At 41.2% G+C, this 22,794-nt stretch overlaps 1 protein-coding gene across 5 annotated transcripts in view; it reads right to left on the bottom strand.

Moving 5' to 3' along the window:
• The window catches only part of AP4M1 (adaptor related protein complex 4 subunit mu 1), a 1,285,664-nt gene that overhangs the window by 1,088,492 nt on the left and 174,378 nt on the right, over window positions 1-22,794 (bottom strand). The window contains exons 1-2 of one of the 5 annotated variants that reach the window (XM_044077274.1): window positions 20,440-20,778; window positions 9,051-9,114 (exon numbers count right to left, since the gene is read on the bottom strand). In XM_044077274.1, the coding sequence (XP_043933209.1) occupies window positions 9,051-9,114; window positions 20,440-20,442 (67 nt within the window). In that variant the 5' untranslated portion in view covers window positions 20,443-20,778. Of the gene's footprint in view, window positions 1-9,050; window positions 9,115-20,439; window positions 20,976-22,794 lie in introns of those variants that run through there. The other 4 variants (XM_044077273.1, XM_044077278.1, XM_044077277.1 and 1 more) reach the window with 4 other exon arrangements.

Below are 22,794 nucleotides of genomic sequence, written 5' to 3' on the forward strand. Positions count from 1 at the left end.
ACCTTCTCCAATAGCTCCTAAATAATTTCCACTACCCATTCCTTAAATAATTCCTCTCTTTTCAACAGATGGGTGGGAAAGCGACACTGTCTCGTTTTTATTTCATTACCCTGCGTCTTTACTTATTATTGGTGCATGATCTGAAATAGTTACTGGGTGCTTATCAAGACCTTCAATTAAATGCACATGTTCCTAAGAAATGTAACTTTCATCTAGCCTAGCCCAGTTTCTGCATCCTGGGGAATATGTAAACTCACACCAAACTCCTAGTGCTGAATTCACATCTTCCGTGCCAAATATTTTCATAAATTTCTTTAACAATCTACGCTCCTTTCTTAAATTTTCCCTTCTGAGCCTCCCAGATACATCTTCACTACTGCAAATCAAATTCCAGTTCTGACCTATAAGTAACATTCCTTGCCGAAAGCCGATCATTTCTCCTAGAATTTTCTTAAACTCCACTATAGCAGTTTTTGATGAAAATACATGCCAGTGTAACCTTCCTCCCTTGCCAGTAGCCCCCAAGTACTAATCTAATATTATTCTCTTTTTTTTAACCTTTTGTATAAGTATTGGAGCTCTTCCTGCAATTAGTGTAATAACTCCCCTCTTCCTCTGCCCCATGTATTCAGCTGAATAACCATCCCGAAAACCTTTCTTTATCAAATTCACATCTTCAGTTCTTTCCAAGTGTGTCACCTGTGGCATAGCATCTTCAGTTCTTTCCAAGTGTGTCACCTGTGGCATAGCTATTTGCATTCTATATTTTTAACATAGCTCACTACTCTTTTCATTTATCTGCGAGACCATTAATGTTTAAAGACATTACAGAAAGCATCATATTCTTGAAAGATTATTACTCTCCCCTTTTATGTACAACAGCTTTTTTGTTAAATGTCTAGTTTCAGTTTTTGTGTTACATGCATGTATTGTTTAGCAGGTTAATCTTTTATACAGTTATTTCTTGCCATCACCATTTGAGACTACGCCACTTCTTATAGAACTTTGTTTTAATGAAAACTCTCAAACAAAAATACACAGACACACACATGATACCCCCCCTAAAACCTACTAACTTAGTAACAATGCACAGAACTATGCACATCTTCAAATATTGACGTTTTATCCTCCTAATATGAAAAAAAGTTCCAAACTGACAGCCACATACACAGACTTGAGCTAACCTAAAAGAAAGGCTATCCATGCTAAGATGCATGGCACAGCCTGTGGTATTGTCTGGTTTTGTGTTATCTTTATAGCTCTCTCAGCTGGGAAAACACTCAAATGCTTTCAGAAAACATTTTCTCCAAGCCATTTCTCTATCAGATTGTCTGCTACAGATATGTGAACTAGACACAGACTGTTTACTAAAAAAAAGCCTTATAATAGTCAATATTTTTTTCATTTACTTACTTTCGCTTGTTACTATAGTAAGCTGATGGCCTTAACAGAGTCATTCTCCTATACAAGAATGAGAAAATGCACACTCATTTTTCTTTTGTCATGCTCAAGCTCTTTTAACCAGACTTTTTTGTTTGTTTACATTAAGAAGTGTAGGCTCTGCAAACAAGAGGAGAAAGAAACAAAAAAAAAAAACACACACAGGAGTACCTATTTACATTAGCATCCCAATTACACTTAAAAATAACTGAAAATAATTACTCTAACATGCAAAGAAAATCATTCACCATTTAAACAGCACCATTAAGAAAAAAATGTTTTACCTACAGTTAACTTTCTCCCTCCTCTTCCCCTCTCTGGAGTATTTTTCCAAACATTAATGACATGACGTAGGGGATATGTTTTAGAGTCCCCTACAAATTTAACAAACTCCAAGAAAGTCCAAGATTTCCAGATTTTCTTTCTATTCCTGTTAATTTCACTCTCCAAAACTCTGTCACTGTATCATTTCCAATGTACTCTTGATTCTTTTAGTCAGCTGTTGTGCTTTTTCCCCTCTGCCAATCATTTTCACTGAAACACTGGAAAGGTTTTCACTGGCACAGTCTCTCTGTGGTCTTTCTTACCAGAACAAGAAGAATCTCCTCCTGTTCCACAGCTCACATTTTGCTGGACAAACTTCTGTATTTCTTCCTTAACATTTACTTCATCAAAAAATTATTTTGTTCCTCCAGGGAAGGATATTTTGAAGATAGCCCGGTACAGTAGTTTGTCTCGCACCTGCTCCTTGGCATTCCCTGACTAATGGGATAAATTTTCTGCCTGGAGTACAATGTGTAGTCATTCTCCACAAACACTCTGCTGCCCCCACCCCACACACACACACACACACACACACACACACACACACGTGTCCTTTCAATTGACAATTCCTGTTGTGGAATACTAGTCCAGTTGCTTATTTGTGCTTTCACAAAATTAATATACTGTGTTCCTTCCAGCTTCTCGGGTACAGCAGAAAATCTCAGGTTTTCCCTACATGCTCTGTCCTCTAATTCTATTTTTTGAAACATCTCTTCTTATGCAGTCTTATACTCAGCTAGCCTTTTCTTCATTTCAGCCTCTGAATTTTATAGTTTTTAATCACATTATCTTAATATCTGTTTAAAGCTTCTTCCATTGTTCCAGCCTTTTACTGTTTGAGTGGATATACTCCATCAGTGTTTCATTTATTTCAGTCAGGTTTGTGTGTGGTTGCCTTATAATTTTCTCTCTAGGTTACTGGAAGTTTTTAACTGTAGCACACACTGCTTTTTGCTGAACATCTACAGTACTTTTCCCAGTGTTTTTAATCACATTTTGTAGCTGATTTTCCTTCAGGTCCACTGTATTTCTTTTCTCCTGGCACATAGGCAGTGCACTTACTAGCCAGTTACTGAAATTTACCCAAAAATCTAGGTCCGCTGGCTTTCTCTGCTAAGTTTCCGTTTTCACATTGGGAGCGCTACAATTAAGCTATTACTCAATGGGCAGCCATTTTGGAAGTCTCACAGGTCTAGGTTGTGCTTAAACACGGTAATAGGGTAACTCAGCTTCACATGGATGGGAAAGCCTGTTCCATAGGAGGAGCAGTCTTTGGAACACACATCTGTCTCTCAGACATGTTTTTTTTTTAAGTCACAGACAAAAGTAAAGCCCTAGACCTTGTATTTCTGATACTCTGACTTATGAATCTCCAAGAGATTCACAACTGCGGGGTTTACATATGCCTTGTAAGGCAGGCATAGATCACCTCTCAGCAATCTACAGGAGACTAAATAGACTTTATGCCATAAGGCAAGGTTTGTTACAACTTGTAATCTTTTTTAAAAAACCTCTGAGATCACTCTTGTTGATGCATATGCACAGTCAGGTACACAGGCTCATAGGAAGTTACTAGACTATTGACCAAGAGGCCCTTATAAGCCTACCCAAGAGTTTAGCCCATGTTTAGACAAGTCAGCATGCGATAACCCTGTCCAACAAGGACACCAATGGAATCTCAGTGATGTATTTTCTTTTTCCCATCCAGATATCCAGGTTGTGCTTAAAAAGGGCAAAGAGGTACTCAGACGTGGAGGGGGAATCTAGTCCACAGATGGTAGGACAGATTTGTGTCCCAGGGACTTCCCCAACAAGTCCTATTGATGTGACAGACCAGGTTCAGGCCGCCCATGCGGGTTACTCGAGTGGAGTTTGACTTGCGAACATGCAGCAGTCCCATCAAGGCGGGCTCCGAGATCGCCTTGTATGCCAGACAGAGGTCACCTCTGAGGAGTCTGTATGAAAGTGAGTAGAGGGATAGGGTTTTAGCCTGTGTATGATAGATGTTTGAGGCCCTGGATTCTCCTAGTGGGGAACCTCTGTGGTCTCTCCAGCTGCTGCATATGCTTTGCGAGGTACATGCCGAACGGGAAGTTGTACTCAATAATTGGCCTTATAAGGGAAGAATACATGGATGTTATGACCTCCTTGTCCCTGGATGAGATACCCTTATTTATGAGGTGGGCCATGTAGAAAGCTTTCCATACAACGGAAGGAACATGGTGATCAAAGTCAAGTTGCTATCAATCTGGGTGCCCAAATCCCTCACGACTGACTGCATGCTTAGGACATTGTTATCGTGATAACTTGTGGGGACGTCACTCTCCCCAAAGAGGATGATGATGCATTTTTTGTTATTCAGCTTGAGGCCATCTTTCTGGCACCAGTCATCTATTTGGGTGAGACCCTCTTGGAGGATGTCCACATCACTAGGGAAATTGATGACAACGCCCAGCTTGCAGTCACTTGCAAACTTGGTCAGCCATAGCCCATTGGTTTTGACCTGCACCTCAGAAAAGTATATCCCAAATAACAGGCCCCAAGAGCGAAACCTAGGGTATGCCGCTCATTACGGGTCTACTGCTTGAGGTGGCTTCCCCTAATTTGACTAGGTGGGTTCTATCAGTGAGCCAGTTAGCTACCAATCTGGTAAAGTATGGATTGATGCCTACTTGAGAGAGTTTATCTATTATGCCCTAGTGGGGAATAGTGTCGAAGGCTTTGGCCAGATCAAGGTAGGCAGTGTGCACACTCTTCTACTCGTCTATGGCTTTGGTGACAAGTCTCAAAGAAGTCAACCAAATTTAACAGACATGACCTCCCCCTGACAAAGCCAAACTGTGTGGGATCAAGTGTTTGGAGGTTGCCAATGTGCTTGTTAATGAAGTCCATGATAATCCGTTTCATGACCTCGCATATCAAGCTAGTTACGCTGATGGGTCTATAACTTCCTAGATCGGTGAATGCTCCACCTTTTTATAAAGGGATGGCAGTGACTGTCCTCCACTCAGCTGGGACAAAGCTGGTTCCTCAGGCTTTGGTTGAATAGGGCGCCCAATGGTGCTGCAAATCCCTGCCTGAGTTTATGTAGGATGCAGCCTGGGATGTTATCAGGTCCCATGGAGACTGTATTTTTTGTCTATGAGAGAGCAGTGACGACCTGTTGCCTAGATATAAGGGGAAGGGGCAAGTACTGGGGATGTCCTGATTTACTAATGGGGGGGCAGAGGGGTGAAGTTTTCACTGAATCTGTCAGCCAGCCAGTTTTCTGTATCTATGGCATTTGTGTATGTGGCATCCTTGACCACCAGTTCTGAACAGATCTGGGTGCTTCCTTTGAGACTGCAGACAAACATGAAGATGGCCCTATGACTGTCTCTAGTAGATGTGGCCAATTTGGATTCAAAGTTTGCTTTGGAGGATTTCACTAGTGCTCTTATTTGCTTGTTCAAGCTAAGGAGAGATTGCTTCCAATTGGGTACTTGCTCCTCCTTGGTCCTGGACAGCAATTTTTTTTCCTTTTGTTATGGAGTTTATTTATTGCAGATGTCCACCAGACAGGTTTACTCTTCCTTGCGGAGGATGATTTAGTCCTGTCTGGTATTCCTGATTCCATGTATCTATACAAATGCTCGTACAGTGCTTTGGTGTAGCTTTGGATACTGGTGCCAGTTCCTAAAGAGGGGAAGGGGGCTGTGAAGCCCTTTATACCATCCTTCAGGAAGCTGTAATCAGCTTTGGAGAAGTTTTTTGTTTGATCCTAGCTAGAGAGGGATTGGGGGGGGGACTTCAAAAGTGACCGCTTTATGGTTGGATCTTACCAGGGAAGATGATATTGTAGGGATGCTGCAGTGGTTACTCATGTTGGTTAATGCCAAGTCCAAGACATTATCATCTCTTGTGGCCAACTAGCTGTTCCAAGGCATCTACATTGACAAAACCGAGGAATCCCTGGGCATTTGGGTTCTGGCAGGAGTAGTTCTTCCAATCTATGTCTGTCTAGTTAAAGTCACCCAGGATCAGGGCAAAGGGTTGAATCTTGATAGATTTGAAGAGGTCCAGATAAGCGGATTGGGCATCTTGAGTCAGATCTGGGGGCCGATAGCTAGCTATGATTTGTATAGGGGTTTTGTCAATGGTTAACTGCACCTGGAGTGTCTCCTGTGCATCACACTGTTTGACCAGCCTGGATGTGTGCATGTCTTTAATATATATTGAAACTCCACCTCCTTTGGCTTTACTGCCCACAGTTTGGGGTCTGAATGTATGACAGGATGAATAACCAGGTAAGGCTGGGGTGCTTTCTGCAGCTTTGAACCAGGTTTCTGTGACCTGTGCAGATGTCAGCATTTTCCAGTGTTAAAAATGCTTGCAATGAGTGCAATTTCATGTTTAGACTCCTAGCATTTAGCAGCAGGACCTTTAATTTGCGTTTTGTTGAAATGTTTATGTTTGTAGACAGATGCAGGCCATCTCTGGCAAAGCACTGTGGCCTGTCGATCATATCTTCCCAGGCTGTCATGTACTGAATTCCCCTGGAATGCCACCAGAAACTAAGCCAATTGTTAAAGTCAATCATTTTCTGTTTGTATTGAGGCATCATTCTGGGTAACGATAGAATGCTGCTTAAGGCTAGGGACATACACGCCTGGGACACACATTCATCGAGTTCAAACATGCCTCTCTTCATGTAGTCCAGGGAGGTACGTCTCAAGTCATTCATGTCAACATGGACTATGACAAAGTCATAACAGTACCTGCTGTTGAGACACTGAGTGTGTATGCGCTACAGCAGATTATGGCCCTTGACAGACAACTAACCGTGACTTTCTCCTTATCCAGCCTGTTGAGAGGCACATCTGAGTGTCTTACAACTGAGTCTCCTATGACTAATATGTTGAGTTTATGGCTAAGCCTTAGTGGCTGTGAGACACAGGTGTGTGGACTATGCATGGTATGTGGTGTGGAGGGTTGTGGAGATTGCATGTGTTTTTGCATTGGAGGTCTCCTCTGTTTGGGTATGTTTTTGTTGAGGACCTCCGCATATGTGGGTGTGTGTTGTGTAGGTGCGGGTGGTGATTGAGGTGTAGTGATTGTGTTGATAACCTTCTCAGTGCCATATATGCTGGCTTGTGCGGGAGACAGCATAGATTCTAGGTTCCTGATGTAATAGCATCTCTCACGAATTGTGTTCCTAGCTGGTAGAAGCAGATGGTCGCCAGTGTACATGAGACAGTTGCTGCAATGTCTCAGGATGCCCATGTCAACCAGACTGGCAGGAGAAACTGAAGGAAATTGTCCATCTATATTTGTCAAACTTTGAGGGAGAAAGGCCAAGGAGAGCTAAGGGGCAAGTCTACAGCCCAAGTGCTTACACCAAAACTAAGAGGCTTAGAATAACACAATTTGAACAGGCTATAAAGCATGCAATAATAAATGCAACAGAAAAGATACAACTGAACAAGTAGCAGAAAAAGCAAGATGAAGTAATAGAGCAGGAGGAGGAAACACAAATACACTAAAAGCAGCTGAATAAAGTGTGTTTTTGTTTGTTTGTTTATTAGTAAAGTGGAAAGGGAGAGAGGAGGAATAGAAGATAATTCAAGGTTAAGGAACTAAGAGGTTTGGCCTTCCCAAATGATTTCTGTAATTAGACAGAAAGAGTTAATGAGATGGGACTGGGAGGAGTGTCCCAGATCAAATTTACAGTAGGGGCAGGCAACTGCAAAAGCCACCAAGACAACAGATGGGCAGGAGGATGGGAGAAAAACAAAATTCAGCCAGAGGTCAGCAAATATATAAATGCAGACATAGAAATGCAAATAATTCAGTGAAGCAAATAAATAAAAACAGTGCAGCACTGTTAAGAAACACTGAACAGTTAAAGTGCAAAAAATATACTTAATGTCAGCTCTGTAATTCCAGATTGCTTAAGAAACACTCAGTCCAGCACAATGGAGCTTCTAGAAGGATAAGCCATACTGAAGGGAGCACAGCACTCTATGACTGGCTGGATAAAGGCGGAGTACAGTGGGGTAATGATCTCTCTGGACAATGTGGACATAGATGCCATGCCCTTACTTATAAATTGAGCAACGTAAAAGGATTTCCTCACCACTGTGGCCATGTGGTGGTCAAAGGTAAGGCTACTGTCTACATGTGTACCCAGATCTCTGACCACTGGGTCAGCTCTTAGGGACATATCATCACCATGGTAATTAGTTGGGATGGTCGACTGCCCAAACTATACAATTATGCACTTCTTAACAGAGAGTTTAAGACCATGGCTTTGATACTATTTGTTAACCAGAGATAAACTTTGAAGAATGCCAGTGTCTGAGGGAGGAGTCAATGATAACCCCCAGCTTGCAATCATCTGCAAGCCTAGTCAGAGTCAGCCATAAACCTTCAGAATTTGCTTCCATTTCACAGAAATAGATGCGAAAAAGGAATGGACCCAGTACCGAGCCCCGGGGACTCCCCTCGTGACTGGCCTCTTGATGGAGGTGGCTTCACATTCAAACATAAGCAGAAAAACAACACTTGTGTCATGCAACCTAAACAACCTTATAAACATTACTTTTGTGTTGGGGGTTATTAGCAAGCAATTTTCTTAGACTTGAGGACTGAAATGTAGTGCCAGAGTTACAAAATTCAAATTTACTCCAATTCTGCCCCTAAACCTAGTACAGTTTCATAAACACTACTGTATGATTGATCTTGTAAAGCAAGTTCTTCTAGTTCAGATGAATTGGAAACCTGGTATTTTATTATTATTATTTTTTTTTATTTCATTAATTTAAATTCATTTTTCAAGCAAGTGGCTCTTCAGCAAAAATGATCATTCTGGGTCTGGGGCTACACAGTTCTGCAGCTATTTGGTCAGAAACAATTTGGTACTCCTAGAGTGGATTCTGCAATACATGACTGTGTCTAATAGGATTTAAAAAAAATAAAAAATAAGAGTATGGGTTGTTTATCCTGTATAACAGATAAATTAACTCTCACACAGAAATCTCTGTCTTACTGTTAACTTCGACAAAACCGAAAAATGACTTTTTCAAAAAACGCTTCTTACCAAACTGGATTTGTTGCAATACAAATCAGCCAACACATGTTCATTAAGAAATTCTGTTCGCACATACAAGTGTTTTAATCTGTTCATAAAGCTTCAATTTGAAGATATTCCCCTTTTAAGTGAATAAAGTTTAAAAAGGTGTTAAAGCATTTTGTACAAAAACAACTCAAATAAAGCTTTACAGAAGATCATGCCAAATAAAGGATACAATTCTTGTATATGAGATGGTCTCCTCTGCAGGATAAGATGAATATTTGCGAAATCATTGCCTCCTAAAGATAAACATTAAAATAAGCAGTCACAACAGAGGAGCACTACAATGGAAAATACTGAAAATATAAAAACTGAATTCATTTTTTTATTTACTTATTTGATAATTTAGCAAGTAGACTGGTCTCACTGATCATTTCCAGTTAAAATCTAAGCACAAGACAAGAATACGGCTCTCTACTGAAATGTCGGCATTCAAAACGCCGGGTGCAGACAAGCTATTAAAAAAAGAAAGCCAAGAGAACAGCAAATCTCAAATATTGCTCTTTTCCTTTAAACTTTTTTCCAGGAGGGCAAGCTTCCCTGCACACACCCCCACCACCACGTACACACACACTTGTATATACCAACTCGGAGATCACAATACCCCAGAGAAAAGGAAATATTGCAAGAAATAGGCATCTTAGACTTAGTATATGCAAGTCCATTTTTTGGCCAGGCTCTATGTTCAGGACTCACTCTAACGGGTCTTGATATTTCAAATGGTTACCAAAGAACATGAAATGGAATACAAGCAAAATATGCATTATACAGGACAACAAACACAAAATATTTTATTTACTTAAATGTGCCTGGTGGTGCTGCGGTAGCGTTGTCGCCTCACACTTAGACGTTGCCCATTCGATTCTTAGAGCGTCTTCTGTGTTGCGACATACGCGAATGGGCATTCCTTCGTTGAAGGTTGTGCGTTAGGCCCGGCAAGCCAGCACGTAAAAATCTACTGCCAATCATTAGCGGACTGGAGTTCCGCTGTGGCGATCCCTAACCGGGAAAAGCCGACAGACACAAACAAACTTAAATGTGTCAAGCTGGTTAGAGCACTGATCAGAAATGGCCAATTGCAGTCTAAGCCCAAGATTTTATAATGATAGATCTGGAAGAGTAACAGTAAGTCCAGCCTCAGTAATTCTAACAACTAAGGTTGTAAGCATGAATTAGGACCACTAAGCAAACCAAACTCCTCAGGCAGCTTAAAACCATTTCTCCATCCCATAATGGACCATAGTCCCCACCATCTCTAGACCTGAGGTTAGCCGTGTGAAACTAAATAATAAAGACTAATGAAGCTGTCTTCACAGAGAAGGTGAAAGGCAGGCAGGTATGTTACTGAGGACAGACCTACTCTTCTACGTCTTTCATTATGTTAAGTATGTCATTTTCTTTATCCAAGAAGAGGTAACATCATGCTAAGTAACTCACATGACAAAATTCAAAGCTAGTACTAACTGGAAAATCACCCTCATATGAATATATTCTTGATAATAGTAGTTCCAAAGGATGACCTAGAGCTGGTTATCAGATCCAACTTTTAATGCTTGTTTTGAAGATGGATACATAGCCACTACCCAACAGGTTCAATCTTGAAATGTCAGCATGCCAGGGGAAAAAAAAAACACAGAAGAGCGAATCTCAAAAGATCTCTCTTCCCCTTAAAACTTATTTTTGTGGGGAATGGGGGCAAGCTCCCCTCACAAGCCCTTGAACTTATACAAACTCTGAGATCGCCATAGCTCAGAAAAAAGGGAACATTCCAATAAAAGGCATCTCGGACTTGGAATATGCAAGTCTGTCCTTTCAGCCATTCAAATCGCCATATTTCGGGACTCACTCTAGCAGGTCCTGACATTTCAAATGGTTACCCCCCCAAAATATCAATTACTATATGCCTCAAAAAATATATATATAAAACAGCAAAAGCTTTAGCAGAATAAGACTTAGGACTACTGGTAAGGGTTTGTTACATTTTGAAAAACAATATCTGATGCAATCAGACAGCCATCTGGCAGGTGTGATCTTTGAAACTTAAAAGGCCTCGTTTCCTATCACAGAAGGAAACAAAAACTTTCTGGATTTCAAACAAACATAATGTCCCCGTGACATGTAGTTTCTATCCAGCCTAGCGCAGTTACTGTATCTTAGTAAATATGCAAACATCTTCTGAATTGTTGCTGCTGCAGTAACACTCTCTTTACAAAACAGCTCCACATATTTTTTAAATCTACCTTCTCCACTTAGAATTTTCTTTTTATGGCCTCCTTACATATCCTTAATGATGCACTAAATTCAAGTCAAGATCTATAGATAAAATGCCCTAAAAATGTACTTCATCCCAACTTCGGTACTTTTCCGTTAAACCCCTACCATGCGTCTCGCCGTGAATAAAGATGCAGCGGAGTCGCTTTCTATTCACAACATTCTCTCTTAAGTTACTGGTTCTTACTCTTAGGATAGTACAGAAAGTAAACCTCACAGTACCCTTTCTTAGCAGACAATTATTTGCTGTATTTTAGCAAATGGAATATACTGAATACCATTTTTTACTTTGAGTTCAGTTTGTTTACACTGAAACAGCCAGACTGAAATTCTTTTTTTACCTCAAAGGAAGTCGTCCTACTTCTGTTTTAATCTGTTTCTAAGTCTATTTAAAGTCTGTCTAAAGGACCTAACATTTTCAGGCACAAGAACACAACAGCAATGACAATCGTAACAGTGCTGAATGATATTGTAAAGCACTCACAGGAAAACAAAGAGCAATATATGCTGCAGATCTAATGCAATAATGTGAATAATGTTAACAGCAGTATAAAACAGACTTTCTTATAAAATGTTAATGTAAAGAATGTTGCATAGGAATATAGGCTGTATTTATGGTGTATTTCAAAGTGTCATAGGTTCATACTAGGCTATCTGCCCTAGGGCATTTATAAGCCTAGCCAGAATGTGTTTGGCTTTCGCCACCCATTTTAAATTTATTTTGCTATGCCCTTTTTCGAGGTTAGTATACTGTGCCTCTGTCTAACAGTGACACAGAAGTGATACCCGGGGTAAACCTACAATCTCCCATCCACTCATCAAGATTCCTCTTGAAGAGAGGAAATGAGGGACTCTGCCTAACCTGGACTGAGATTTTATTCCAGAGTGAAGGGAGCCTCTGGGTTATGAATCTGTCCCTCCAGCATGTCCTATTTATTTCAGTGCTGAGGTTCAAGTCTCTCGAGCGCGTAGCTCGATGGGATTTGGATTTTCTGAGGTGCAGCATGTCCATTAATTCTGGGTTGGACATGGCTTTAAACGTCAGGCACAGATCACCTCTTAACAGGCGGTATGCCACTGAGTAGAGCTGGAGTTTCTTTAACCGGGCAGCATATGGCATCTGTTTGAGCCCTTTGATCCTCTTGGTGAGGTACTTTTGGGGTCTTTCCAATTGCTGCAGGTGTCTGGTAAGGTACATCCCAAAAGGGGCATTGTACTCAATTATGGGCCTGATGAGGGATGAGTAAAGAGGCACAATGACGTCCCCTGATCTAGATGCGAATCCCTTCATGATTAGGTGGGCTATATAAAATGTTTTTCTAACCACTTTGGCCACGTGGTTGTCAAATGAGAGATTGCTATCAACTTGGGTCCCCAGGTCCCTAATTACTTCTTCTGTACTTAATGGATTACCACCTATGTGGTAATTTGTGGGCACTTTGTTTTTGCCAAAGGGGATGACTATACACTTTTTGGCATTTAGCTTGAGGCCATGGCTCTGGCACCAGTTGTCTGTTTCTATGAGGCCCTTTTGGAGGATGCTTGTGTCGACTGGAGAGTCTATTATGGCGCCCAGTTTGCAGTCATCTGCGAACTTGGTCAGCCACAGTCCTTCCGTGTTGGCCTGTACCTCCGAGAAATATATACCGAAGAGAGGTCCCAGGACTGAGCCTTGTGGGACACCACTTGTAACTGGTTTGGAGTCTGACATGGCTCCAGCAATTCTAACCATGTGGGTTCTGTCCTTGAGCCAGTTTGCAATCCATCTAGTGACACAGGGGTTTATATTTAAGCTGGTGAGCTTATCTATAATGCCCGAGTGGGGTATTGTATCGAAGGCTTTTGCGAGGTCCAGGTAGGCTGTGTGGACCACCTTCCCCTCGTCAATGGCCTTGGTGACTGTTTCAAAGAAGTCAACCAGGTTTAAGAGGCAGGATCTGCCCTTAACAAAGCCTAACTGGGTAGGATCCAGTGTTTGTAGGTCCCCAATATCTTTATTTATGGAGGTCCATGATGATCCTTTTCCATAGCTTTGCAGACCAAGCTAGTCAGGCTTATGGGGCGATAGTTTCCAGGATCCGTTGAGGCACCACCTTTATGGAGAGGGACCACTGTTGCTGTACGCCACTCTTTGGGCACATATCCTGTAGTAAGGCTGAGATTGAACAGTAGTTTTATGTTTGGGTTTAGCTCTTCTTGGAGTTCATGTAGGACGCAGCCCTGGACACCATCTGGTCCCATTGATGCTGTGTTTTTTGCTTTGGAGAGGGCGGCTCTTACCTGAGCATCTAAGATGTCAGGGGGGCAGCACTCTGCTGGGATAGATATTTGCCCTTTTGGTGGGGGGGGGGGAGAAGTTTGCGCTGAACCTGTCAGCTAGGATGTTCGCAATGCCTGTGGGTTCGGTGTATTTTTTGTCATTTTGGACTAATTCTGAGCATATCTGGGAATTACCACCCAGGTTCCTAACATAACTAAAGAAAACCTTGTGATTATCCTTAGTGTCCTGTGCAATTTTTCTCTCAAAGCTGGCCTTAGACAATTTTATGTGTGCCCGTAGTTTTTTGCTAATACTGATCAGTGATGCCTTCCCTTTTTGGGATTTTGCTCTATCATTTAGTAGCTTCCTCTCGAAGCTGGCCTTAGACAATTTTATGTGTGCCCGTAGTTTTTTGCTAATACTGATCAGTGATGCCTTCCCTTTTTGGGATTTTGCTCTATCATTTAGTAGCTTCCTCCTTCTATTGTATGGTTTGTTTATGGCTGGGGTCCACCAGACAGGACGTCTGCCTTTGGAGGATTGGGTCTTGGTTTTATTTGGGATCGCATGATCCATGCATTCCTGAAGGTGTTCATAGAATGCGTTTATAAAGGATTCTGCGGTCTGGGCCGTATTTTCCACAGGCCCGAGGCTTTGAAGGATTCCACCTCAGTTTTGAGGAGTGTGAAATTTGCTTTAGAGAAGTTTTTCACTGTGGTTTTCTGGGCAGGGGTGGGGTCGGGATGTGAATATCCAGTGAGATTAGTTTATGGTCTGATCTTACCAGTGAGGGATACACTTCTGGTCTGGAGCATAGAGTCCCCATGTTGGTGATGATCAGGTCCAGTATGTTTTCCCCTCTTGTGGGAGTGGTAACAAGTTGTTCCATAGCATTTGAGTTTATAAATTCTAGGAACCTTTGGGTGTTGGAGCTAGAGTAATGCTCCCAGTCTATGTTTGGGTAGTTGAAGTCGCCCAATATAATGGTGTTTGGAGAGACCTTCATATTTTCCAGTGTTCTCAGGAAGGCCGAGTGGGGTTCCTGGGTTTGGGAGGGTGGTCTGTAGCAGGCTATAAACTGGAAGGCAGTTTTACCCACTGTTAGTTGCACATGGATAGTCTCTGATGCTTCGTGCTTTGCCACCAACCTGGAGGTGTGGGTATCTTTGATGAATATCGATACTCCCCCTCCTTTTGTGGTTCGGTCCAAGTTTTGGGGCCGAAAAGCATGGTATGAGGTATAACCTGGTAGTGCTGGGGTGCTCTCGGGAGCCCTGAACCAGGTTTCTGTTACTGCACAGATATCGATGTTCTCCATGCTAAGGAGAGTTTCTAGTGCGTGCATCTTGAGGTTTAGACTTCTGGCGTTGAGTAGCATTACTCTTAGTTTCTTATCCTTTGTGATACCTATGGAGGTGGGTTTGTCTTTTGAGCCTTGCCTAAAAAGGCACTATGGGGTAGCAAGAGCCTTTGCCAATATCCGAAAGCCCAGGGGTGACAGGTGCAAGCCGTCCCTAGCAAAGCATCGTGGCTTGTCGAGCATATCGACCCAAGCTGACAGGCATTGGATCCCCTTTGAATGACACCAGTACTTAAGCCAATTGTTGAAATTGATCATCTTGTCTTCTTATTGTGGCATCATTCTTGGTGAGGGTAAGATGCTACTCAAGGTCAGGGTCATACCGGCCTAGGCTACATGCTCAGAGAGCTCCTTTATGTCTCTTTTCATGTAGTCCAGGGAGGTACGTCTCAGGTCATTCACACCAGCATGGAAAATGACTGAGTCATATTTGTACTTGCCTTGGTGTGACCTGAGTGCTTGTGTTATGTGGCGGATCCTAGCGCCCGACAGGCTGCTCACCGTGACCCTCTCCTTGTTCAGCCTGGTGAGCGGGACGTCAGTGTGCCTGACGATAGAGTCACCTATTACAAGTGTATCAGGTGTGTTGTTTAGTCTTAAGGGCTGTGACTGTTCGGCACACTGGCTTTGTGAGATATGTGTTGCACGTGTTTTGTTTTGGGGTAGTGGCTGCTTGGGTGTCTGCTTTGGAGGTCTCTGCTGCTTTGGCAGATCTTTATTTAGAGCCTCCGAGTGTGTTTTTGTGTGATTATGTGTTTGATTTGCTGTCGTGGTAGGTCTATGTGAGACTGGAATTGTAGTGAGCGTGGTTTCCTTCTCCTCCTGACTGGTTATGCCAGTACTGAGTTGAGAGAGCTTAGCCTCCAGTTTGGCTATATGGTTGCATCTCTCACATGTGTTGGAATTTGTTGGGAGGAGGAGAGGGTTGTCTGTGTACATGAGGCAGTTGTAACATTGCCTCAAGATTCCCAGATTCACCAGCTGGACCGGAGAGGAGATTGACAACTGACCTTTGGACATGCTAGAATAATATTGGGAATTCCTTAATAATTGAAAACCAGGGCCAGTGGGGAGTGAGGGTGTAGTGTTTTTAATTTTTAGTGCTGACTTATATAATTGCTTTAGTGAGCAAGTGCCAGGTAACTTAAGTGCAATGTGTTACAGGTAACTTAAATGCAAAGACGACAAACAGTAACTTTCTTTCAAGTGAAACAAGGAAATAAGTACAGTAAGGAATGCAGATATCACTAGTGATCGACAGAAGCGCTGAGAAGCCGCGTATTAGGTGGAATTAGCGTTCCAGGGAAATAACAAGCAGACAAACAACAAGCATATAAACAAAGCTAGATTCAGCAGGCCTGGATCTAGTCTATGCTACAGCAAACAAGGTGTACCAATTTCAGTAAGATACAGTTCAAGTATTCACGCACTATAAACCTTTAACCAGAAATTCCCAGCTCAGAAGGGCAGAGTCCAGCCTCTTCTCCCACAAGAGTGCAGACCACAAACCTTCTTAATGTAAAATAACTGGCCTGGAGCCCAAGTGCTTAAACCAGAACTAATACACTTTAAGAATAACAGACACTGGGCTCTCAATCAGCAGTTCCCAACTTAGAAGGATGAAAGCTACCTGTCCTGCCATCACAGTGCATGCCACAAACCTTCCTAATGTAAAACAACTGGTCTGAAGCCCAAGTGCTTAATCCAAAAGACTTAGAATGATAGCTACACTTTAATCAAGTTACTACCAAGCAGTAATAAATACAATTGAATACTTTAGAGAATGCATGGATTAGTGCTCAAGTTACACAAACAAAGCTAGATCCAGCAGGCCCGAATCCAGTCTATGCCACAGCAAACAAGGTGCACCAACTTCAGTAAGAAGCAGTTCAGATATGCATGCACTATAAGCCTTCAACCAGAAATTCCCAGCTCAGAAGGGCAGAGTCCAGCCTCTCCTCCCACAAGAGTGCAGACCACGAACCCTCTTCATGTAAAATAACTGGCCTGAAAGCCCAAGTGCTTAAACCAGAATTAATACACTTTTAGAATAACAGACACTGAGCCCTCAATCAGCAGTTCCCAACCTAGAAGGATGTAAGCTACCTGTTCTGCCACTACAGTGCAGACCACAAACCCTCTCAGTGCAAAACAACTGGTCCGAAGCCCAAGTGTTTAAACCAAAAAGCTTAGGATGAGTTACACCAAGCAGTAATAAATACAATTGAGTACTTTTAAGATGATGCAAAAGTAAAAAAGTAGGTAGAAACACAAGTACAGTAAAAGCAGATGATTTTTTTTTTCTGAACAAGTGCTGAGATCAAAGAAACAGATTTGAGTGCTGAAACTAGAAAACTGGATAGTTAAGAAAAAAAAACTAAGCTAGAAGGCTTCCATCCAACACAGAAGGTCTTGGGGGCTCAGAAGCCTACAAATAGTCTATACCACATAACAGGAAAGGCAGGAAACAAGCTTAAATTTTTTTTTTTTTAGGACCCTCACTGTAACTAGCAATTAGTTGGATTTCATTAAGGAAGGGTATTGATATACATCATTATCCGAAAGGAGAAAAAAATCTCATTACTTTTTCTGTCTGCTGAAGTTGAGCAGCATTTCTGTGTGTACTTAATGTAATGACAAGAAGCACAGTCAAGGCATAGAGTTACTAATTTTTAAGCTTGACGACATGTGGTAGGGGTTTAATGGAGAAGTACCCCAAATTCATTTACTCTCCAACTGCAGTGCAAGAGAATATAGATAAATGCCAAAGTAAAAAATCTTTCCCTGCCAACATCCCCTCCCTGCCACAAATCTTCCATTATTGTATTTTCCCCCATTTTACCATTATTGGAGTCCTAACAGTATGATGACTACATCAATTTCCTTTGTAATCTGCTGAAGAGCCACACTTATTTATTAAACTCTTATGTCCATTTCTATCTGGACAAGTCTCCTGCAACACAGAAACTTGCACCCTACATATCTTAACATAGCTCAATACTTTGCTTTTTATGTCCCTATAAGCCACTTTTGTTCCCTGTTAACATTAACAATGCAGCCATTCTATCATTTTAAAGCTTCAATCACTTTTAATGCTTGCAACATGTTTTGTATATTTTTCCTACTAGTGCTTATGCATACCTTGCAACACTTAACACATTTTGCATCTGTAACTTCATAGGCAAGTACTAAGCTAGCTGCCCTTGCAGAACATTTTAAGCCTAACCAATTTCCCTTTTATGCTCCAATTAACCTATCCCATTTGGTCAAATATTACCCAAACCATCCAGTGTTCAATAATTACATATTAACCCCTAATGAGAATAACTTGGATAATACCACAAATAATGTTAGGGGACCCATGCAGGAGTATTAAATATTGTTATTCAAAGTATGACATTCTTGTGCGGTAAAAATTCTTACTAGCTGCTTACGCAGACCTCGTAACAATTAACACGCATTTTGCATAACTGAAATTTCATAGGTTCACAGGTTAAGTACTAGGCCAGCTGCCCTTGCAGACCACTTTAAGCCTAGCCAATTTCACTTTTTATGCTCTAATTAACTTATCCCATTTGTTTAGAGATTGACCTTACCCATCCCATGTTCAACAATTACATACTACCCCTAATAACAACTTGGATTGTGCCACAGATAATTTGAAGGGACTCATGCATGGGTATTAAATATTTTTATTCAAAGTATGACATGACTATGTGGTAATACTAACCTATCTCACTGAATAAAGCAAAGATTAAGAATCCTTAGTATAAAATTATTTTGTATTAATGGCACTAGACTACTACTAATATCCAGGTAAAGCACCTTAAGTACAAACTGTAACACAATAGCTGTGTGACCACTATAAAAAGGCATGTGACAGCTTATACAATCTCCTCTTGTACCGTCCCCTCACAGTGCTTTTCTGCTGTCAGTTGACAATGTCCGACTGCTGATGTTTCACAAAACAGAATCATTGGATTTTAGTACGTTACTAAGCTCTCTATTCTCATCACAAGAGATTACCACTGCCCAGTTTTAAATGGGAACATTATCCAAGATGGACTTCAGATTAACTGCAAACAGGAGTAACAATAAAACCAAATAATCAACTGTGCTGACAACAAAGGAATAAAATTTTTGTATATAAACATAAAAGTATATTTCTCCACGAACTGGACAAAAACTTCAAAAGAAAGTTTTGTTGTTAAACACACCTCCATTTCCTCTGTTGCATACACAAATCTAGCCACATATTCATTCTGTACCTCATTGCTGCCCAATCTTATCTTTTTAGAATGAAGTTCTAGGAATCATCTGTAACTCGGGTCAGGTAGGTATACCTATTGGTATCACTGTATCCTAAATACCTTAGAACAAGATACTTCTTCCTAACAGTATAACATGTTTTAGCTGTAGAAACTAATATTTATGTGAGGAATCTAAACTCATACCAGCAAATAAAGCAGATTTCATTAGTGCACAAGCCAGTGAAGTTTTTCACAAAGGTTATAAACAGACCTGTGCGACCAGTACGATTCCATTCAATAAAAAAATAAAAAAATAAAAACTTCCTGTTGCTAACTACAACAAAACTACATTTGTCATATGTGCTCCACAATAGAAGGAACCATTTTCAGGTTTGTCATATACCTCTCAATCTCTAAGCACAAGAAATCTGGACTATGCCTAAACTAATGGGGGACAAAGGCCCAAAAATAGGCACATGTTTTAAATATTGCTCTCACAGGCTTAGAAAACTGTTTAGAACACCTTCGAACTCATCACGTTTTTCCAAACAGTTCAATGCAACCATCCTTCCACTGTCCCTTTATCACACAGTATACAAAAGAACTACATCTATATTTGCCAAAACAGAATTTTCCCGCTTCAAATGTAGGCTTCATCTACAAACTTGTGTACTTGTACTGGCACTCTCTAACCTAAAACTAGGGGATACCTACTGCTGAAGTGCATACTGCTAATGATTGCTCCCAAATGCTTTACTACTTCAAGTGCAGTCCTCCCTTCTAGCACTTAGTACAATTTAAAGCTAAAGAAGCTGGAGAGATATTCAGTTAACATTGCTTATTTTCCTGATTTTTTCTTTAACTTCCAATCTCTGAAAACTAGGTTTTACTGCCTAACAGTTAGTTGCTCTCTGACAGATCCAATGGAGATCACGGTGTACAATGTCTGTACATCTCTTAACTGTTATTTTCCTTATTTTCAGTGCATCAATTTAACTTTAAATCCATTACCATCAGAGAGCCCCGTACACCTGTCAACATTTCCTCTCGACCCCGTCTAATATACCTGTTTACTGGAAAACCCAACTGGTGCTTTCACAATAATATTGCATTCTTCCCTTTTTGTTTCATTTTTAACCTGTTTAACTTAAAGACATAAAGCTACTGCCTTTCACTTACTCTACATTCTTCAGTCTGTTCTTCTAGCCTTGTGCATATCAAGAAAAAAATGTTGACTTTATTAAAATTCCATTTTCCAGCCCCCAGCAGCTACGACTTATCACTTTTTTAACTTACAAAGCGTCACCCTGGACTTCCTTGTCACTGTTAATACCCAAGTCACTTTAATATTCGAAAACAGTTACTTCAACCAGCATACAATGCCCTCAGCTCCAAACATGCTCATGATTTTTGTTTTATTTACCATTGTCTGTCGACTCTGGCTCTAAAAAAAAAACATGCATTGTATTGGGAAGAAGTAATTCCAACTCTCTCTGTGACCTTTTACATAACAGTATAAAGTAACTGCTAGGAAATAATGTGCTAAATCTCGCGAATGGTAAACAGTAGCTGTTGTCGTCCCTTTCCGTCTCGTCACGGTTTTTTTTTACTCCCCGCCCTATCGCCGACCTCACTGTTCACACACATGAACGGAGTCGTCAGCAATTCTGAGGATTTCTTGCACGTTTCGTTGCTGGAACGTCTTTTTAATTATATGTTGAAGAAGGGGCGTATTTTTGAATCGGACTTCCTAAGGTCTGCAAGAAAGACTGAGCCGGATTACGACCCCTCTCTCAACTGTGGATATTTTATTTGCCTCGTGTTTATTTTTTGTTGCGCTCCTCATGGTTTTCTGAAAAAAAAAATCACAGATAATTGACGTCAATAAATGATGATATACATTCAAGTTTCATATTTCATATCCTTCAGAAAATGCGTGCGAACACAAATCATGTCATTGTAGCAAAATTCTTAATTTATACGAGCTATATTTAAAATTTAGCCTTGTTTTTGGGCTCTTGTCTCCACGTTATTTTACACTTTGTCCAGATTTATTGCACTAAGACGACGAAGTGATGACGTACAACAGTACTAAGAAGTTGAGAAGTATAGCTCGGGACAAATATCACTCGCGTGTTTCCAGCTGTTATAGTCGTTTCTCTGGCATTCTGTTGACCACGTCAAGGACCAGCAACAACTAAGTATATATCAAAAGAGCAGCAATGTTTGTGCATATACGAGTCTCTGTTGTTGCATTTATTTATTTCTTACTTTGCGGTCGCTGTTTAAATTCTGCAGCTCATGGCAAGTATAAACAGACAACAGTTGCATAATATTTATAAAATGGGCATCAGCGTGCGCAGATTAGTCTCTTGCTGGGGAAAGTATTCATTCTGTTGGCATTGAATTGCTTGTACATACACCGACATACTTCTGAAGGGGGGGTTGGGGGAATGGAAATGTTTCGTGTTGTCATTTGAGTGTTTATGCATACGCGGAAAAACCTACTGGAAGGGTCGATGGGGATTATTTTGGTGTCATTTGAGTGCTTGGATGACTACTGGGAGGGGGCGGGTTAATTTTGCTGTCATCGCAGTGCTATATAAAACAACGTCTTTCGGCATCTCATTGTTTGTATATATGTGGGAAAACTACGGGAAGGGTCGTTGAGAGATAGGTTTGATTTTGCTGTAATTTGAGTGCATACCTCTGCAAACCACTGGAAGGGTCGTTGGGGAAGTTTTCATGCTTGTGCCAACTGAGTGCACATACATGGGCAAACTACTGGAAGGTCATTCTGGGGAATATTCATGTTGGTGTCACTTGAGTTCTTGGACATACCCCTGAAAACTACTGGAAGGGTCATGGGGAAATGTTTAATTTTGGTGTCAGTTAAGTGCTTTTGCATACATGGACAAACTAATGAAGGAGTAGTTGGGAATAATGGTTCGTGTTGGTACTTGTACATACGTGCACATTCTACTGAAGGGATCGCTGTGGTCACTGGGGGAAACACTTCATTTTAAATGAGTAAATGCATAAGTAAAGTACAGTTTTGTACCTACCATAAATGTAGATGTTCGAGGATCCACATTGCTGCAGTCCTAACAATTGGGTAGTCCGCTGTCCCAGTCGGCCCGAATACCAAAGTATATGGCTGACGTCGGTCAAGGCGCATTAGTCTGACGTCAGGACGTCAGGGTACTAATGCGCATGACCGACGTCATATCCTCAGTCTTTTCTTGCCCCAGATGTCAGAAGACCCTAAAAAGACAAGGCCAAAACCAAAAACACCAAACACTCCTGCACCAAAAATATGTACAATATATACAAAGTTACAAGAGTATAACCTCACCCACACAACCACCCCTAAACACAGAGGGGAAGGAGGGAGGGTAAATTGGACTGCAGCAATGTGGATCCTCGAACATCTACATTTATGGTAGGTACAAAACTGTACTATGTTCTTCATTCCACATTGCTGCAGTCCTAACAATTGGGTAGAATCCCAAAGCAGAGGTAAGGGAGGCTGGCAAATCATAAAGAAGCAGGAGCTGTCAACATGCCTTGCAAAATAGCTGTGGCAAAACCAGCCCTAGATTTAGAGTAGAGAGGAAGGTGGTAATGCTTAGAGAAAGTATGCACTGAACTCCAAGTAGCTGCCTCCAAAATATCCTTAGTTGCCACCCCTTAGAAATGCTGTTGAAGTGGCAGTAGCCCTAGTGGAATGAGGCCTAATCCCAGCTGGAATCTCCTTGCCATGATGGGAATAACAAAA

This window comes from Protopterus annectens, chromosome 7.part0, assembly GCF_019279795.1.
Source record: "Protopterus annectens isolate FY-2018-M chromosome 7.part0, PAN1.0, whole genome shotgun sequence".
Classification (NCBI taxonomy): Eukaryota; Metazoa; Chordata; order Ceratodontiformes; family Protopteridae; genus Protopterus; species Protopterus annectens.